Genomic DNA, 19,810 nt, shown 5'->3' on the forward strand with positions numbered 1-19,810 from the left:
AACTAAGAAACACCCGGTACAAGTGCGGAGTCCACTGATTATATGCAAAATTTTGTTTTTACTGGATCTTTATTCAAATTTACGCATTACAGAAACGCTTTATTTTATTTTTATTATTTTATTGCCATCCAGTGGTCACTCTCAGGAACTACAACTCCATGCATACAGCACTGACAAGGACGATATTCACATTGGCATTCAGTGCTAACGTTCATCACAGATAATAAGAAAGTATTTAGTATTAAATGTCATGCAAATGACTAATATGAGCAGTGACCAACAGGAGTCTTGGTCCAGTCTTGATTCGCATCCTGAAACTTAATAGGCAGATTTAGCCAAGCAAGTTCTTCGATACATTTTATTCAACACATTCAAAACCACCAGCAGATATCTACTATTTTACTTCCTTACAAAACCAGTGCTCTATTTAATTTTTAGATATACCTCAGTAACTGTAACCATGCATGAATCACATCATATTTAAAAACACTGTGTACTGTGTTGAGACGTCATGGGTCTAGAGGTATTGCAAAATACAGTAAAAGAACATCATTCCATGATTCAGTTACTGGAAAAATCACAACAATCATCAGTGTGACTCATGGTATGTGTCCACAGAAGCTTTTCTTTTTGCGCTTCATAGTCATTGCCTATGTAGCCACGCAACTTCAGCAGCATTACATTGGTTTTGAGATATAGGGTAGTTACTTGAGTTGCAATGTTCATAATTGCATGGAGTTTATTTCTGGCATGTTTTCAGTGCTTTTGTAAACACTCAAAAACACACTTTTTCTGAATGAAATTATCTTAAAATAGATTCAGTGTATCTACAAGAAAGTGGCATTGTTTTAAGTTTAGTCCATCAAGTCGCCAATACTGTACAAAAACAGCTTGTGGACAGTTACAACAATCACAGCCAGCAGAAAACAGACTACCTCATGGTGTTCATGCTCAGATCAAAGTGTTAAATCTTCTGGGTTTAAAGACTGTGGGTGAGTAATTTTATCAACTAGGGAAACTTTGCAGAGACTCCCAGTTCTGATCTAACAAATGAATGTCTTATTCTAATGAGATCCCAGAGACTACAAGACAAAACTGAAGGAATAAGACACAAAAATGTTGAGGTGTTTTATAACTAAAATAACTATCTGGTCTGCAGTGGGCTGGATTTAGGTAAAAATGTGACAGTAAGACTAACCTAAAGTCCATTCAGCTGGTATGGTGATTGACAGTTGAACAGATGTCGTGATAGATTAGCAAGTTTTCCAGGGTGTATCCTGCTTTGATAACCTCTCAGTTATTAGATTATAATTCATTAACTGACACACATTCATACAGTACTTTATCTATGACACCTGAGCAACCATGAGGCCCTGTACCTCCATATCCACAGCCACCTAAATAAATGGAAGAACTGAAAACTAAATACTTCCACTTGTAGAAGTTTAAGGTAGTGAGTACTTGACAGTGGCTGCTCTCTGATATCACAGTTTATCTCATCTGCTGCAAACTTACCTGCCACCAACATGAACTGAATCACCTGAGATGAACTGAGCTTCAGGGACTAATTATACTAAACTGAACACAGAGATGCTGAAGAACCAAAAGGACAAATGAAGTTTGTTGGAGTCCTGAATAAAAACCCAAACCCAGGATAAAGAGGTTCAGTGAATGGGGTGTTGAAGGTGGATCAGAGTGTCAGAGGAGACTCTGTAGAAGGACAGAGTGCCAGCGGGCCAGTCCAGATATACTGCTACAAATGGAGCTCCTGTATACCCATCCATCCATCCATTCGCTTCTGCTTATCCTTTTCAGGGTCGCGGGGGGCGCTGGAGCCTATCCCAGCTGTCATAGGGCGAGAGGCGGGGTACACCCTGGACAGGTCGCCAGTCTGTCGCAGGGCCAACACACAGGGACAGACAACCATTCGCTCTCACATTCACTCGCACATTCACACCTAGTGGTAATTTGGATTATCCAATTAACCTATCCCCATAAGTTGCATGTCTTTGGACGGTGGGAGGAAGCTGGAGTACCCGGAGGGAACCCACGCAAACACGGGGAGAACATGCAAACTCCACACAGAAAGATCCCGGCCTGATGGTGGAATTGAACTCAGGACCTTCTTGCTGTGCGGCAACAGTGCTAACCACCGTGCCACCGTGCTGCCTCCTGTATACCCTTTATATTTATTTATCTGAGGCCAGAGAACCACCCTTTTATATACCCTTTTATATTTATTTAGCTATGCTCCTCTTCTGGGGTGGCTGTAGCTCAGGTGGCAGAGCAGGTCAGCCACTAATCAGAAGGTCGGTGGTTCGATCCCAGGCTGCATCCTGGCTGCATGCCAAATGTCCTTGGGCAAGATACTAACCCTGTGTTTGCCTACTGGTGGTGGTGGTCAGAGGGCCCGGTGGCGCCTGTGTCCGGCAGCCTCGCCTCTGTCAGTGCGCCCCAGGGCAGCTGTGGCTACAATGTAGCTTGCCATCGCCAGTGTGTGAATGGGTGAATGACTGAATGTAGTGTAAAGCGCTTTGGGGTCCTATGGACTAGAAAAGCGCTATACAAATGCAGGCCATTTACCATTTTCTGAATATTTCAATATTCATATATTGAAAAATATTGAAAATATATTCATATATGAATATTTCTCGGAATAGTTCATCTCTGTTCAACAGCTTGTCTGGAAGTGCTAACATTTGCTGCTCATTCAATGCATAATCAAATCTGACCTGGAACATGCTCAGGGTACAAACATCTGTAGCAACATACACTAAGTTCTGAAATATTGTAATTGTGGTACTACTTTAGCAAAAAGCAAATTAAAAAATTCAAAGGCTAAAACGAATGGTACTGAGGGTAATGAACTCTATTGTAAAAAAAAAAAAAAAAAAAAGGGTCAAATTTTACCCAGACAGTATGGGACAGTATAGAAAGGTTTCTTTAACCCTCTCAAGGCAGGCGTTGCAGATTTGCAACAGTTAAAAGCTAACAACCTGATTACCCCACATACATATTTTATGAGGTTTTTTTACTCAGAAGTACCACTGCAGGTATTCTTTTGTGCATTAGCAACAAAAACTTAATTTGAGCCTGAGAGGGTTCAAGTTGAAGACCATAAAATGATGTTTGCTATTTGATTACACTTATAACTTATTCATTCATCAAAAGACATGGTGACATTAAAGTTTGGACGGTACAGAGAGAAATAATGAGACAAGACGCTATTTACACTAAACTGAACACAGAGAAGCTGAAGAATCAAGAGAGATCGAAAACCCTGATGTTGTTCTGAACACAAACCCAAACCCAGGATAAAGAGGTTCAGTGAATGTGGTGTTGAAGGTGTGGAGGTGGATCAGAGTGTCAGAGGAGACTCTGTAGAAGGACAGAGTGCCAGCAGGACAGTCCAGATACACTGCTACTCTGCCAGACCAACAATAGGAAGAGCAGATGAACATTTCTCTATTGTTGTGCCAAGCAAAGCAACCTCGTTTAGAGAAGCTGAGACACCAGGACTGATCGTTAAATCCAAATTCAATGTCATTTCTTTCATCTCTGTGCCCTTTTCTTGGGATTCTTTCATAACTCACTGATATGTGAACCTGTCCATTTTTCTCGACCTCCCAGTAACAGCGACCAGTCAGACCTTCTCTACACAGCACCTGGGGGCACCAGTCATCAAATCTGTCTGGATGATCAGGATATGGCTGCTCCTCCTTAACATATGTCACCTTCCTGTTGTTGTCAGACAGCTTAAGATTCTTGTGTACTGTGTTTGTGTTGATTGTGAGTTGACAGGAATCTGATGGAGAGAACAAACACAATCCAGTTGCAGTTATTGATCCATCATCTGTTCATTGATTGACACTTTGATGATGACTCCTGACATCAGAGATGTGAATGAGTGATGTGACAGTTTGAATATGGTTGAATGTGTGCTGCTTTGTGTTCATGAATCACATTAAAAACACACTTACACTTCCTCAGACCTGGTGTCAACCATTGGTCTCCTGAAGGCTCCACCCTGAGAGAAGGAGGGGGTTACATCCTGCACATTACATCGCTCTTTTACACACAAGGACAGACACACACATCTGTCTAAACTAAACAATGACAAAGATGTTCCTGCAGCTGCTACACACAAATATATCCAATTTATGTTCACTGCCTCTTGTAAGAGGAAAAATGCTCCTAACATCAGTGATTAACAGATCAGTCAAAATTTCGCAATAGTCCAATAAACAGATCAACAGTGAGAAATATTTTCAATCACTCCTCCCTCTATTAGAAATTGTCTGTGGGTGTAGCAGTCCTCTCCATACCTGAGAGTGTCCAGACTCCAGTCTGGATTCTCCAGTCCAGAAGACAAGAGCTTCACTGCTGACTCTCCCAGATGATTGTAGCTCAGGTCGAGTTCTCTCAGATGGGAGGGGTTGGACGTTAGAGCTGAGGCCAGAGAATCAGAGCCTTCTTTTGCGATCAGACAGCCTGATAGACTACATACACACACAACATATATGAAGGAAACTCCCAGGGAATTGCTGTGTGCTGTGAAATAATATGACATATTAAAATAAGAAGAGCAATAACTGAAACAGGGAGCTAGCAGCTATCATGTCATAGTATTCTAAATATCAGTATATATATCAGTCTATATCTGTCATTTGTGTGTTCATCTTTAAAGCCATTTCTTGTGCTGTGTTTTCAGATTTGATTCCACCTATTCAAATCTGTCATTGAGTTGGTTCTTATTAAGCATTTGAAGAGACGAGGTCCCCCCGCTTACACCAATTACATGTGAGAGAGGGTAAAAGGACTCACGAACTTTAATGTATAAAGGCAAAGAGTGTGGTGGATTGGGTGCGCCAGATCTCCGTATCACTTTGAGGATTCCTTTTATTAAAAATGTGTTTAGCGCTCTTAATAGGAGAACCCCATGGATTAGAGGTAACGAAGTACAATGGGGAAAACTAAAAGGTAGGGCTAGATCCAATATGCCGTATTATAAACTCCTCTTTGGCGACACTACGGAACAGTGGAAAGACCTTAATATTAACTGGACACAAGTATCCACTAAACAAGTATACAATATAATTAACAGTAAAAATAATGAAGGACAGATAAAATATAAGGGCGTGGGCGTAGAAGAATGCCCGCTAGTAGTTAAAAATATCTACGACAAATTAATCTCTGAAAATATGAGAGACACTGTGTGGTTGATATCTGTTGGACGCCTCCCTGTTAGAGCGGTGGTGCAGTGGAGCTGTTATGTTACCACCAAAGAATGTCCAATGCCACGGTGTGTCGAGGATGAAACCCTTGAACATTTACTGTTATCCTGTTATAGAACAGTAGAAATCAGACAACAGATGACTAAAATGGGTATTGAAATTGACAACAATATACAAGCTATAAAATATGGTCTGTTTAAAGAAAAAATGTATGACAGTAAAAGACGCCTCTTTTGGCTTATTATGTGTGTCATTAACACCCACATTTGGAAAACCAGAGCCAAGGTGGTCATTGAGCAAAAAATGATAGATAGCGTTGCTGTGTGCAAAAATATCCTTACAGACCTGAGAAGGAGGAAGACTTTAGAACAAAAAAAGAATAGCCCTTTACCTTGGGACCTTTTGAAGATATAATTAATGTTAATATGTTTGATTAATTTAACTTTTGTATTATTTAACTTTTGTATTAATGTATCTATTGTAAATTATTAAGAGATAGCAAGGGTGGTTAGGAAAAGACCTGCCGTGGGAGCTTTTATTATTGTAATATGTAAAATAAGATGTGAATAATTTGTGCATGGTGCTTGTATTATGTGTATTTGTAATTGTGAATTTTGATATTTAAATAAAGTGATTTTTTAAAAAAAAAATAAAATAAAAGGACTCAACATCCAGCCTTGTATATTTAAAATGATACAGAATGCTATGAATAAATTATCTTAATCCGTGGTGCTAGTTTCAGTCGTTATGCAAATGTACTGTTCATAAGGTTGGGGAAACCTTCAATCAGCTGAGACTAAAGAAGTCACTTGGGTGAGTGATGAAATGTTTCTCCCACTGAAAACACTATGTCTTCATCTTAATCAAAAATATAACCGAAGTCTAATAATATGATTAATGAGCAATACAGTTTATAATGTCTGCTCCAATGTCTGGATTTTGTGTGTAGACATGATCCAGCTTCTGCCTTGTGAAAAGAAAAAATGTGTCTCCAGCTCATCTTTATATATGATTCTGAATGAAAAAAAAGGTATTAAGTATGTTGTGATTGTTAAACACAGAACCATAATTCATATGTGAGTTTGCTGACAGTTGATCATACTTAACTGCTTAATTGCTTCTCACTGAGAGTGTGTGTGAGTTGGACTTGGAGGCTGTGTGTGTGTGTGTGTGTGTGTGTGTGTGTGTGTGTGTGTGTGTGTGTGTGTGTGTGTGTGTGTGTGTGTGTGACATTGAGAAGCTGGGAATATAAAAAAATCTCTGACTATAACATATGTATGAGCTAATAAAATAAACTCTAGTAAGTATATTTACTATTACTATAGTTATCTATATAGTATAATTGACAAGCACAGAGTTTTGAAGAGAAATAGTAAGAAAAAATGATTCCTATGTATTTGAATTTAAAAAAGAATTATGTTAAAACTGATTTTCATATGAGGATGAGTTGATGATAAATTTAACTCAAGTATCAGAAGAAATCAGCATTCGTTCAGAGTAGGTTAATTAACTTAGTATAACTCAGGTGATTTAATTATTGTTTAAAAATCTGAGTATTAATCCCAAATTAGTTAGTAGCTCTTACAGGTTAGTCCAGGCTTTTAAAAGTTACAGACCCCTGTGGCTTAGTTTACCGAGTCACTAAAATAAAACCAGTCATATTCCTAGAGCACTGATCTAGATGGGAGCTGTCATTAATATGTGTTGCTGGGGAATCTTCCTTGAGCTACAAGGGTTCCTCAGAGATAAGAAGGATAGACATCCAGAATAGATGCAGTTAGAACTGAGCAAATCCCCTCATCTGTTGGCTCCATCTAAGCTCTGCACTCTCAACTGGATAATGCTCATAGGATCAGAGACTAGACTTTATAAACAGAGAGCCGAGGCAGATTTCGTGTACTGGGGTTCTGATTTCACAGATCAACATAGTTCACTTGATATCGTTCCCTAGTCCATCCAGCATGTGAACACTGGAATATTGTGAAAATACTTTTTTGTAATTTAATGTGGTATGGTAAACTTGTATGTATTCTATAGTGAAAGTGAAATATTTCAAGCCTGTGTTTTAACATTGATAATTGTAGCTTATAGCACATGATAATCAGAAATCTCAACTATGGTCATATTACAGTAAAAAAGTATTCAAACATTGTATAAGCAGTCTAGGTCAGTAACACCCAACCACAGTCATGGAGAACAGTGTTGATAGTTGACAGTTGTGCAGACTATGATGATTAACACCTTCCACAAAAAGTATAAAAATACAGACTAGCTCAAGGCTGCTATCAAATCACAGTTGGCTTTAGTAACACCAGACAAAGGTTTTCTTAGAGCTGTGGTTCATTAAGCCAAAATATTGACCCGATGATGAAAAGTAAAATCATCAAACTTATTATATTTTTATGAGAACAAAGTGAATATCTAAAAGAACGTCACCGAAGTGTCATTCAGAAGGAAAAGTCTAAAAATATTTGATCATCACAGTTCAAACATTTAAATGTATTGAAGTTGAAGTGTTTGACAAGAGTATTACTAAAAGGTTTTTTAACCCTTTAAGACCTACCATAGAACCAAGTCCACCAGAGCTTACTTTATATTTTTACATGCTGTAGTGCCATTTTTGTTGCTATACATCAATACAACTGTTATAGCCCAAATTTTAATAATATGTTTGCATTAAGTCCATAGTAACTGCATAAATTGCAAAAAAGTGCAATAAACTACAAATAATTTCAAATTCGTTTTTGTCTTTTTTACATATATTTCTACTTGGAGAAATTTAAGAGGTTCATCCCTCAAAACTTTATATACAAAGAAGTTGCAAAAAATAGTTTACAACAACAGGAAATTTATTTTGAGTGTCTTCATAGTTTTATTTTTGAGATACAACAATTTTTATATACTGCAGAAAAAACTAAAAACAATCCTATGATGCAAATTTGCAAAGAAAACAGCATGTGCATCAAAATAAACTATTTAAAGCAGTGCAATTTGAGTTCTAAGCATGTCAAACATGACTTAAAAAAAAAAACAGTATAGGCTTTTAAGGCCTACAAGTAAAAAACTACATTTTCCGCGAAAATGACGTCACTTCCGGTTTTGGGCAGGTAATGGGGGACATGCGATCGGTCACGCTGATGTCTATTTCAATGTAGGAAGTGTTACGAACAGCTGATCGCATTGGCAAAGTGTGTTTCTGGAATATTATGTTTTTCTTCCTGCAAGCGCTTTTTATGCAATTTTTGCAAAGCTATATGTGGAAGGAAACCGTGACCTAGGACAAGCTGATGGCATAAGATGTAAGTACAACTCCTCTGGTTTCATGTGCAAAAAAATATTATTGCGCTAGCTTACGTGGTTCCGGTTCTACAGGTATTTAAAAATAGTTACGCAAAACCGGCTTTAAAGGGTTAAATGTGAATTCACAGTCACAAGCAAGAAGCAAAAGCAGAGGAAAATAATATAAAATCTTAATAAAATATCCAAAATAAAGAAGGATATGCAACAATTAATTTGCAAATCATACAGTCTTACAAATTCATCTACATGTTATGAGTTGTAACAGATATGTGAATACTGACCTGAGACTTTCCAGTATACAATGTGAACTCTTCAGTCCAGAAGCCAGCAGCTTCACTCCTGAATCCTGCAGGTTGTTGTTACTCAGGTCAAGTTCTTTGAGATTAGAGGACGGGGAGCTGAGAACTGAGGACAGATCTTCACAGCTTCTCACTGACAGGTTACAGATATTCAGTCTGCAAAATGTAAAAAAATAAAATAAAATAAGAGAAAATGGAAATAAGAAAATGTGTAGTAAGTTATTAAATACTCTCCACTGTCCACTAAGTAATGGATTGTAAAGAAACACCACTGTTTACTTACAGAGCTTTGCAGGAGGCTTTGGTCACAGGCAGCAGCCTCAAAAGAGCCTCCTCTGAAGCAGAGTATTTCTTCAGGTCAAACACATTCAGATCTTCTTCTGATGACAGTAAGATGAAGGCCAGAGCTGACCACTGAGCAGGAGACAGTTTATCTGTAGAGAGACTTCCTGAACTCAGGGCCTGTTGGATCTTCTCCACTAGAGAATGATCATTCAGTTCATTCAGACAGTGGAACAGGTTGATGCTTTTCTCTGCAGACAGATTCTGATTGATCTTCTCTTTGATGTACAGGATATTTTCCTGCTTGGTCTGTGAGCCACATCCTATCTGTGTCAAAAGACCTCGTAGGAGAGTCTGATTTTCCTTCAGTGAGAGACCAAGAAGGAAGCGGAGTAACAAGTCCAGGTGTCCATTTGGACTCTTTAAAGTCTTGTCCACAGCACTCACATAGAATTGTGTCTCTGCAAATTCTCTTGTTTCACACTTCTGGGAGATTTGATCTTCCAGCAGATTGATAGCAGACTTAATAAAGGTCAGATGGACATGAAGAGCAGCCAGAAACTCCTGAACACTCAGATGAACAAAGCAGAACACCTTGTCCTGGTACAGTCCTCTCTCCTCTTTAAAGATCTGTGTGAACACTCCTGAGTACACTGAGGCTGCTCTGATATCGATGCCACACTCTGTCAGGTCTGATTCATAGAAGATCAGGTTTCCTCTCTGCAGCTGATCAAAAGCCAGTTTTCCCAAAGACTCAATCATCTTCCTGCTCTCTGGACTCCAGTGTGGATCTGTCTCAAATCCTCCATCATACTTGACCTTCTTCACTTTGGCCTGAACCACCAGGAAGTGGATGTACATCTCAGTCAAGTTCTTAGGCAACTCTCTCCTCTTTTTGGTTTTCAGCACATCCTCCACAACTGTAGCAGTGATCCAGCAGAAGACTGGGATGTGGCACATGATGTGGAGGCTTCGTGATGTCTTGATATGGGAGATGATCCTGCTGGCCTGTTCTTCTCTGAATCTCTTCTTGAAGTACTCCTCCTTCTGTTGTTCAGTGAACCCTCTAACCTCTGTCACCATGTCAATACACTCAGGATAGATCTGATTGGCTGCTGCAGGTCGTGTGGTTATCCAGATTCGAGCAGATGGAACCAGCTTACCTCTGATGAGGTTTGTGAGCAGCAAACCCACTGCAGTGGGCTCTGTAACATCAGTCAGGGTCTCTGTGTAGTGGAAGTCTAGAGGAAGTCGACACTCATCCAGACCATCAAAGATAAACAGAACCTGGAAGTCTTCAAAGCTGCAGATTCCTGCTTCTTTGGTTTCAGTAAAGAAGTGATGAACAAGTTCCACCAGGCTGAACTTTTTCTCTTTCAACAAATTCAGCTCTCTGAAAGTGAATGGAAACATGAATTGGATGTCCTGGTTGGCTTTTTCAGCAGCCCAATCTAGTATGTACTTCTGCGTTAAGAATGTTTTTCCAATGCCAGCCACTCCCTTTGTCAGGACTGTTCTGATTGGCTTATCTCTTCCAGATGTCTGGAAGAGGTCTTTTTGTCTAATTGTTGTTTCTGGTCTGTCTGATTTCCTGGATGTTGTTTCAATCTGTCTAATCTCATGTTCTTGGTTGACCTCTGCAGTCCCTCCCTCTGTGATGTAGAGCTCTGTGTAGATCTGATTCAGAAGGGTTGGGTTTCCGGCTTTAGCAATTCCCTCAAACACACACTGGAACTTCTTTTTCAGGTTAGATTTAAGTTTATTCTGACACATGATGGGGAATCCTAAAAGAATACACAAACAACATTTATGTAATATAAATAATAATAGTAATAATAATAAAATGGTCTACCACTTATTATATCTTTAGAGAAATCCTCTTACTATTCTCCAGACGTTGAGCCAGCACCTCCTGCTTCATTATTCTCAGGAAGTTCGCTGTGATCCGAAGAAATGCCTCGCTGCTGCTCTTCCTCTCCATCTCATGGTCACCCTGCAACAACTCCTCTGCCTGACTCTTTATGTAATCTGGACTCAGAACCTTCTGGATCTTTTTCAGTTCATTCTTCACAAAAGCATTGAGGTTCTCCTCCAACAGCTGGAAAACATTATTTGAATGCTACATTCACATTCAGACTGAAATCATTGAGAAACATCAGCCATGCATCAGCTATATGTTGGACATACTTTTAATGTAATGGTCTAGTTCTTTCTTTATTGCCCTTTATATTGAAGCAAGCAAGCATTAGCCATGATTGCTTTTTACACAATTATAACAGTATCTACTGATACAATATATGTTTTATGCCTCTCCGGTGAAGTGATTCTCCTGACCGGACTTACCGGCTACCTTGTTTTTCTCCTACAGTGAAAAGGGACATGGCGAATCAGCACTGGTGTGCTGGAAAAAGAACAGAACCTTGATATTCTCTGAAGTTCTGGTTATATTCACAATCCAAAGCTCTAAAAAAGGATAACTAAATATTTAAGTAAGTTGTAAATAGACTATACGAACAATAACCACATAATCGATGTGTGGTTATCATGGCTAATATTACCTGGTAAAGTATTTAGAAGATAAGACAACTAGGATTTCGATTCATTAATTGTTTTGCATATAATAACATTTACAACCACTTATAATTTAACAACATTACATAAATCAGTCAACGGTTACTTATTATTATTAACTTACAAAATATTGGCAAGATATTTTATCATCCAGATGAGCAACATAGGATTGGAATGATCAGCTGACTTTATCCACCTCATTTTGTTACATTAGACACCTTGAAATGTGTCCATACTAGCAAAAAGAGCATTAGCTAACGTCAGCCAGAAGAAAGCCACGTCAGTCAAATTCCTGGTAGCCCACACCCAGTCTTCAATCGATAAAACTTGCTTTCTCCCTGCTAAAGTTAGTTAACATTAGCTTAACTGAAAGTGCAAATAAACTTTCTCCTAGTTTTAATCTAATTCAATCTGTTTGTAGTCCTTATGTGGAGTTTCTGGCTGAATAAAGTTCCATCAGGAGCTAAATCAAATTATTAAGCTTTTCTTTTGAATTTTATTCTTTGTGAAAAATTGAAAAACTTACAATGAAATGAACAGAAAAAAACAAGTAATTGTAAACGTACAGACCTTAAATATGGAGTCCAGGTGTTTTTTATCCTGCGGGACAGTCGGACCAGTGGGAACATCTGACCTGGTGACACTGTAAAGAAAATTTCAAGAATTGGCTTCATTCAGTTTTATGCTTGGCAAGTGATTTTTATACACTTTGCCCATACAAGTTATATATATATATATATATATATATATATATATATATATATATTGTGTTGCTGCTATCAAATTCAAAATGAGCAACTGTTCTTGTTCAAATGACACATTTTTGTCATTTAAACATTTGATATATTTTCTATTTTCTGTGTAAATGTGTAAATTAACAACTACTGTATAATAAAATGGTTAAAAATCCATAAAAGTGGCATCACACTTGTTATACATTCGAATCACTTAAACTAAACCATCATTCTTCAGTAATAAACAAAGCCAACTAAGTATTGATCCTAAGATGTCAATCAGCTACTCAACAGGTGGAATATAAGGCAGCTTTGCTAACCAGCACATTTCTGCAGCACTAAAGATGTTGAACTACAAACAAGACAGAGAAGGCTAATAATACAAATAAATATGCAGGAATTACCTGAGAAAACACTCAAACTTAACGCAGACGAACACAAGGCTAAAAAATAGCACAAGAATCTATGTATCCTGCCAAAACAACTACTGGAAATAAACAGCCAGAAACCTCAAGATATAAAGGAGAAACATAACAATTGAATGTAACAATTAAAAAAACTAGATAACAAACAGAACTTTAAATAATAAGCAAGAATTCATTACAAAACCTCACAACTCTGGATCAAAGACCCAGGATTAGGAAAAATGTTTTTTTTAAGTTATGATTGTGACAAAAAGTAAGTGGTGCTAAAAAAAAAAAAAAAAAAAAACAGAACCATTGTACAATAATTAGTTAATTAATGAAATAAATATCATCTTGGGGAGGCAGAGTTTCTCTGAAATAAAGATGGGCAGAGTTTACTGGTCTGCAACAAAATGCATCTACAAATTACTGAACAATTTCAGAATAATGTTCCTCAATGTAAATTTGTGAAGTCTGTGACTATCTCATCATCTACTGCATCATCGTAGGGTGCCAATGGAAGATCATCACTTGTTTCATTGGCAGATTTATTTCACTTATTTCAAGCAAGAATATCTTGTATTAAGTGAAAAAACTGCCAATGGAACAAGTGAAAATTCTCCAGGTCCAAGATGCACTGTCTAAAAACAAGTTTCTATATCTAACTTAAATGTTACTCTCTAGCTGACTTTCTTATTTTAAGTGTAATGAGATTATTTTGACTAGAAATTAGACAAATATACTTGGTAAGATTTTGAGTTTTTGCAGTGTAGGCATGACTCTGTCATGAAAATCACTGGATGAGCTAAGGAACACTTCCCCATGGCATACGCAAATGCAGGTTAAAGCTTTTTCATGCAAAAAAATAAGTAAGAAGTGAAAATAATCCAGAAATAGCACTGCTTTCTCCGGGCCAAAGCTTATTTAAAATGGACTGAGGAAAAGTGGAAAACTGTTCTGTCATCAGACAAAAGAAAATTTGAAATTCTTTTTGGAAGACATGGATCTTTCATCCCCCAGACTAAAGAGGGGGAAAAAACATGCAGCTTGGTATCAGTGTTCAGTTTGACAGCCGGAGCCTCTGATGTGTGGGCGTGCACTGGTGCCTATGGAACTCGCAGCTTGCAAATCTTAAAGGCACCATCAGTGCTAAACGGTTTTAGAGGAGCCTGAATGTAGAGCTGGCCTACCTGCAGTCCAGATCTTCAAACAACTAAAACCTTTGGTGCATCATAAAATGAAAAATATGACAAAGAAGACCTGGAGCTGTTGAGCAGCGAAAATACTATATCAAACAAGAATGAGACACCATTGCTCTCCCAAAGGTCCAGCAACTGGTCCCAGATGTTTATGGACTGTTGTGTAAAGAAGAGAGAGTTCTACACAGTGGCAACCTTGTTCCACTGGGCTGTGCTGCTGCCATCAAATTCAAAATGAGCTACTGCTCTTCTTAAAATGGTACATTGGCTTATTTAAAGATTTTATATGTTGTCTGTATTCAATTGTAAATAAGATGTGGATTTATGAGATTTAAAAATGATCAAATACAAATTTTATGTACATTTACACAGCGTCCTTAATGCAGTTAACTCTTTATTAACTTGGTTTTTCTGAGCTTTTCTTTTTTTCAACATGTTCGTAAATCTGTTTTTCATTTCAAACACACACTAGACTCATAAACTCCGTCATCAGCCGTGTTTTAGTTTTTTCTTCTTTGACTTTCACTAAAAACAAAAACACATCAAGCTGAGCTCATGTTGAAAAATTGACATACCGTATTTCCCGGACTACAAAGCGCACCTGAATATTAGCCGCACAAGCTAAAATCAGGGGAAAATCCTGTTTTGTACATACAATAGCCGCACCTGACTAAAAGCCGCAGGTGTTTCAATGTTGACTTATCATATGTAAGAGAATATGCACAAAGGGAATTGTCAGGAAAGAGATGGCTGTTTGGAGACACATCCCTTTTATTAATATTTTGAAAAACAAGTTATGGGTACATATTTGCACATGTAGTACATAACAGTAACCTATAGCACACCAGAAAAATAGATTCGGACTACCTTTTAGGCTCAGGTGCAGTGACACGGCTTTAACAAGAAGAAAAGTCAGTCATTCACCATCATCTTTCTCTTCTTCCTGCGCACTAAAACCACCAAAGTCCTCTCCTCCAGTGTCGGATACAAACAGGCTCAGGATGGCTTCGTCATCCACTCTCCGCTTCTCTCCTTCGTTGTCACTTTCAAAACCAAAGAAATCCTCGTTGTCAGTGTCAGAGTCGAACACCCTCAGAAGGGCCGTGGCGGTGTCCTCCTCTCCATCATGCAGCAGTCCAGCCCTTCAAAATCCGTTGGTGATCGTGGATGTTTTCACACTTTTCCACGCTGTCAGAATCCACCGGTGGAGTTGGGCATAACTTGCTTTTCGCAAGTTTATCGCCGCTCATCATCCACGCCTCCCGCTGAACGCGTAGCGCTACTTTGAAGTTTGTTTTTCGAGCTACTTCGTACGGCACTACGTTGCCTGGCGGACGGACATGTGACTAACATACCACTCTTGAACCCCGATCCTTCCGCCAGGCAACGTAGTGCCGTACAACAGCGGAACAAACAAAACAAATCGTCTTACGATATGACAAAAATCATGGACAATCCATAGAAAAGCCGCACCTGACTAAAAGCCGCAGGGTTCAAAGCTTGTGCAAAAAGTAGCGGCTTATAGCCCGACAATTACGGTATTCCTTTGTTAAGACATTTCGGAGCACTGTATGTGGAGCAAAGCTCATGTTTACCTCTCCGCAGTACAGGGCTGTCCTTTAAATTCAATGACCCGTTCAGCCGAGGCAGTGCTCTTCAAGGACACATTGCTAGGTTCAGGACTGGGGTCAGATCCAGCTGTAGTCCTAACTGTATTTCTGTAAATAAAGACGGTGCATTGATTTGAGGGCTCAGCAGTGCCATGGAGGTCAGAGAGTTTGTGACAGTTAGACATGGTCAACTCACATCTGAGCTCTAGTCTCACTCTCATCCTGCTTTCTAATAACATCAATATGATGTTCAACTGAGGCAGCAGTCTTCAAGGAGATGTAGCTGTGCTCAGGTTCATGTTCAAAATACAGAGTTTTTAACAGTTTACATAGTATGGAGGAAGCTAACAAGAAAGGCATTCTTCCTACACTAACAACTTTCTTTGTTTGCAGTAGTTTGTACTCGTTTGATGACGACAAAAAAACGCTCAGCTGATGATTCCTGCTGGCTTTGCTCCTCCTCTGATGGTTACCTTTGAATCTGAGATCATGTTGTGCTGGTTTACATGGTTCACAAAAGGGCTGCCACAAACGATTATTTTGATAGTCGACTAGTCACTGATTATTTTTGCGATTAGTCGACTAATTAGATCCATTGGACATAAAATGTACAGGATATTGCACCAGCATGCATCTGCTCTTATATAACTATCATTAGCTTAGTGTTTAAAGTGTTTAAGGTATGTGCTAACCAAAACTAAAGATAAGATGATGGTTTATTAAACTTTTAATGAAATTTGCAGATTGTCTTGGTGGAGTTTAATAAACTCAGCCGTCTGCTCCTTGCTATCTAAAATATTACAGGACACTGGAGTAAATTCTCTACCATCTCACACTTCTGTTTAATTGGTTTTCTGTTTGACGTTTATTCAACTGTGTGAAAACTAAAACTTTAATCTCAGCTAAACCGGTTTACTCAGGAACAAACAAAACACTGAAAAAAGCCAAGCAATAGCATTTTTAAGTTATCTAAGTGACTTATACTGTATCATGTTAAACCTTAGTAGCGAAAGACCGCGGACGGTTTGAAAACGATGTGCCGGGAGTTGAACCTTGACCCCCCGGCCAGCTCGTCTATGAAAACGTCAGATCACTTTTGCAAATGTGTGATGTCTTGATAAATTGAGCAAATATTTGAAGTTTACACAGCTACATTCTCGCCTGAAAATATCTGAAAACTTTATTTTGCAACCCAGAAAGAGTAATAACAGTAACATTAAACCTAAGTAGCTGCCGCCATTGTTGGAAACTGGAATTGACTGAGCCGCGCTATGAATTCTGGGATAGGTTGTGTCACGAATGATACACCCGACCAATCCTTCAGATCTGGGGGAAATTAAGGACGCATTTGCCTGCCGCATATGGAGAAGTCTTCAAGTTTGGACAGCCTTTGTCGCGTCGCTGTAACATAATCGGCCTACAAATGCGGCCTCTGAATTTGGACACAGACTGCTTCTTCTTTGGCGTTTAACAGCAGCTGGCATCCTTGTAAATGCATTGCTGCCATCTTTTGTTTCAGTCCGTTACTACACTCTTAAATCCTACTTATTCCGGCGTCTTTCAGCATCTTACAAAGCTTCAAAAGACGCGTCGACTATTAAATTAGTCGTCAACGTAATCGTGACTACTCGAGGAATCGTGGCAGCCCTAGTTCACAGTGTTTGTGTAATATGGGTAAGTTAACAATTACTGTATAATGAAATGGTTGGAAACAAATTAGAAAGGCATCACATTTGTTTTAGTGGAAGAATAAAAGCTGCTGACCTCGCTGAGTGGAAAAAGAAATTCAAGTCACTTAAACTAATTCATCATACTTCAGTAATGAACAAAGCCAAATAAGTGTCGTCCTAAGATATCGATCAGCCACTCAGCAGGTGGAATATAAGGTAGAGGCCGTCTGTGCTAACAAGCATATAAAGAAAATGAAGGTTTGTATGTCGACTGTAACCACCTGAGCAGAATGATAAAAACACAGACGTGAGGCCGATGACCTGCTGCTGCTAGCACCGCTGATGGTAGCAGTACTCATCTCTACTTTGGATTTAAAAAAGCCTTTCTTTACATCTAAAAGACATGATAGACACATTTTACTTGTCTTTGTTCAATCTCTGTATCAGGAAGCTGCCACTGTATATCAGTTCTATGCTACCTGGTCCTATAGACCACCTCAAACTCATTTCAGTGACAGAATCATACTCCAGGTCTCTGAAGTCTGTCCTCAGCTCAGAAGATCTGTTTTAGTTCCTAAACTGTATTCTTTGTTAACACTTGGTTAATTTAACAGGAACAGGAACCATTCAGATTCTGTGGGTAGCTGTTTTAGATGATTTACCTCTTTAATTCTTCAATAACTGTGTTTGTATCGTTTTAAAAAATTTTCTTAAATATTTTAAATTGTATTTGTCATTTTAAACTTGTGGTAAACTATTAAACTCTGTCATGTAAATAAGACCCAAAAAAGCCCATGTTCATGTTTACCTCCCTGCAGCAGAGGGTTGTTGTTTAAATTCAATGTGGCGTTCAACTGAGGCATCACTCTTTAAGGACACACAGCTGGGTTCAGTTCCAGGTTGGTTCCTGTGAATAATGATGGAGCAGTGATGTGAGTGCTGAGCTGTGACATGGAGAAGAGTCATGGACAGTTAGAGATGGTCATCTCACCTCTGAGCTGTGGTCTGGCTCTCATGTTCCCCACACAGAGTGGTTTTAGATGGAGGGACTCCCTCCTCTCTGTCCTCACACTGATCCATGCTGCTGAATTCACATCCACATCAGCTAAAACACACTTTCTACCTTCACCTGGAGAGGAAACACAAATCATCCCAGAACATACAGGATGCATTTAATGACACGAGTATCTACCGGTAGTTCTAAGCTGACCCTACACCCTCTGTGTTTGAATGAAGGGTCTGCTGTTCTAAACTGACCAGCCTTTAGGGTCAGTGGGTTATAAATCCCTCCAACAGTGAGTAACTAAAATCTGTGAACATGCATTACCTGTTTTTGACTGATAAGGAGGAAACTTCAAAAACAGATACCCTACAGGTTTCCCACATCATGTCTGCAACAAATCTATTTATAGATTTGAATGTATAAATAGCATGTCTGACATTATTACAAGAAGAAAGAAGGGAGACTGTACAACACTTTGTTTAGAAGGAAAAAACATCTACTATCCCATAATATCATGCCCTGTTTCACCTAAGACATGAAATCATGATAGGCATAATAATTTAAATGAAAAATGTATGTGAAAATAAGGAATGACCATTTGACCTTTACCTTCACTGTTAGGTCAAAGTTCACTTTGTCAAAGTTCGAGGTCAAAGGTTACCTTGATTTTTTGAACCATATTGAGTAATATAGCATATGAAAGGCCATTGAAAGGGCTGTAAAACACTAATTTTTTTCAATATGACGCCCTACCACGTCACAATGACGTCATGACCTGCTGACGCCATCCTACTGTAATTAAAAACATCATTAAACCTCAAACTTTTACTTTTGCCCTCCTGTATAGAGCGCTTCTGAGGTCCACCTAAGTAATAACCAGCATTCAGTCGAGAGCAGCGTCTCAAAGGCCAGCGTGGATGCCGCTGCGCCCACAGCTGGCAACACTCCATCACTACAAGTATCATAACAACACGCATGATTTTGTAATTCTGTAATTAACATTAACATTAACAACATCCTCCTTAAAGTGAAAGTGTTGTAAACATAACTTCTCACACGGCCAACATAAGACACGCAGGAATTTGACACACAATGAACCTGCTCTCAAACTTGACCTGAAAAGCATGTAAGGATTAACATCCCGACGGGAAACAGAAAGTAAACAGAAATAGATTTTATTATTTACCGACAGTAAGCTGTCTTTTAAAGTTGTGAGTGGTTGGGGTGACTGAGGTTGTGGTATTTAAAAACAGCGGTCGTTAGAGTTATTTGGGGAAAATGGCTGTGTTGCCTCATATAACGGAAACCAGCTGGAAATGCTCCGCCCCGACTAAAGTTACCAAAGGCACCGGAAGAGCCGAGCGGCGGCTTTCTGCTGATTCTATATGTAGCAGAGTGAAAGCAGACACTTCTCTGACAGCGAGCATACAGTTTAAAATAAGGGAAAACTTACAGTCCCGAGCACACGGTGAAGAAATCCAGCTGCTCTACCAGTGGTCTTCTT

At 38.9% G+C, this 19,810-nt stretch overlaps 1 protein-coding gene across 5 annotated transcripts; it reads right to left on the reverse strand.

The window, feature by feature from the left end:
- Positions 1–344: 344 nt before the first annotated feature.
- On the reverse strand, positions 345–19,810 carry LOC147301682 (NLR family CARD domain-containing protein 3-like). 5 transcript variants are annotated; one of them, XM_086284178.1, is made up of 11 exons: positions 19,760–19,810; positions 18,295–18,432; positions 18,112–18,210; positions 15,619–15,741; positions 12,257–12,329; positions 11,000–11,213; positions 9,117–10,899; positions 8,816–8,989; positions 4,326–4,499; positions 3,981–4,027; positions 345–3,805 (listed from the first exon to the last, which is right to left on the reverse strand). In XM_086284178.1, exons 2-11 carry the CDS (start codon positions 18,381–18,383, stop codon positions 3,234–3,236), a joined length of 3,348 nt encoding a protein of 1,115 aa, XP_086140304.1. In that variant the 5' UTR covers positions 18,384–18,432; positions 19,760–19,810; the 3' UTR covers positions 345–3,233. The 5 variants fall into 5 exon arrangements, with proteins under 5 accessions (XP_086140304.1, XP_086140305.1, XP_086140307.1 ...); XM_086284181.1 differs by having other exon boundaries at positions 3,624–3,805; positions 4,326–4,449; XM_086284180.1 differs by having other exon boundaries at positions 3,624–3,805; positions 3,981–4,051; positions 4,326–4,449.

This window comes from Aulonocara sp. 'chitande type north' Nkhata Bay, linkage group LG23 (genome assembly GCF_057382095.1).
Source record: "Aulonocara sp. 'chitande type north' Nkhata Bay isolate Kocher_YH1m ecotype deep benthic linkage group LG23, A_spYH_male_GT1.1, whole genome shotgun sequence".
Taxonomy (NCBI): Eukaryota; Metazoa; Chordata; class Actinopteri; order Cichliformes; family Cichlidae; genus Aulonocara; species Aulonocara sp. 'chitande type north' Nkhata Bay.

Bases quoted from the DNA above. Each gene is read 5' to 3' on its own strand.
- LOC147301682 (XM_086284178.1), bottom strand. From the start codon at position 18,383: ATGGATCAGTGTGAGGACAGAGAGGAGGGAGTCCCTCCATCTAAAACC. The intron at 12,330-15,618 runs GTAAACATGAGC...TTTTCTTTACAG, and splicing joins CAGCCCTGTACTGCGGAGAG to TGTCACCAGGTCAGATGTTC. The intron at 3,806-3,980 runs GTAAGTGTGTTT...TCTCTCCATCAG, and splicing joins GACACCAGGTCTGAGGAAGT to ATTCCTGTCAACTCACAATC.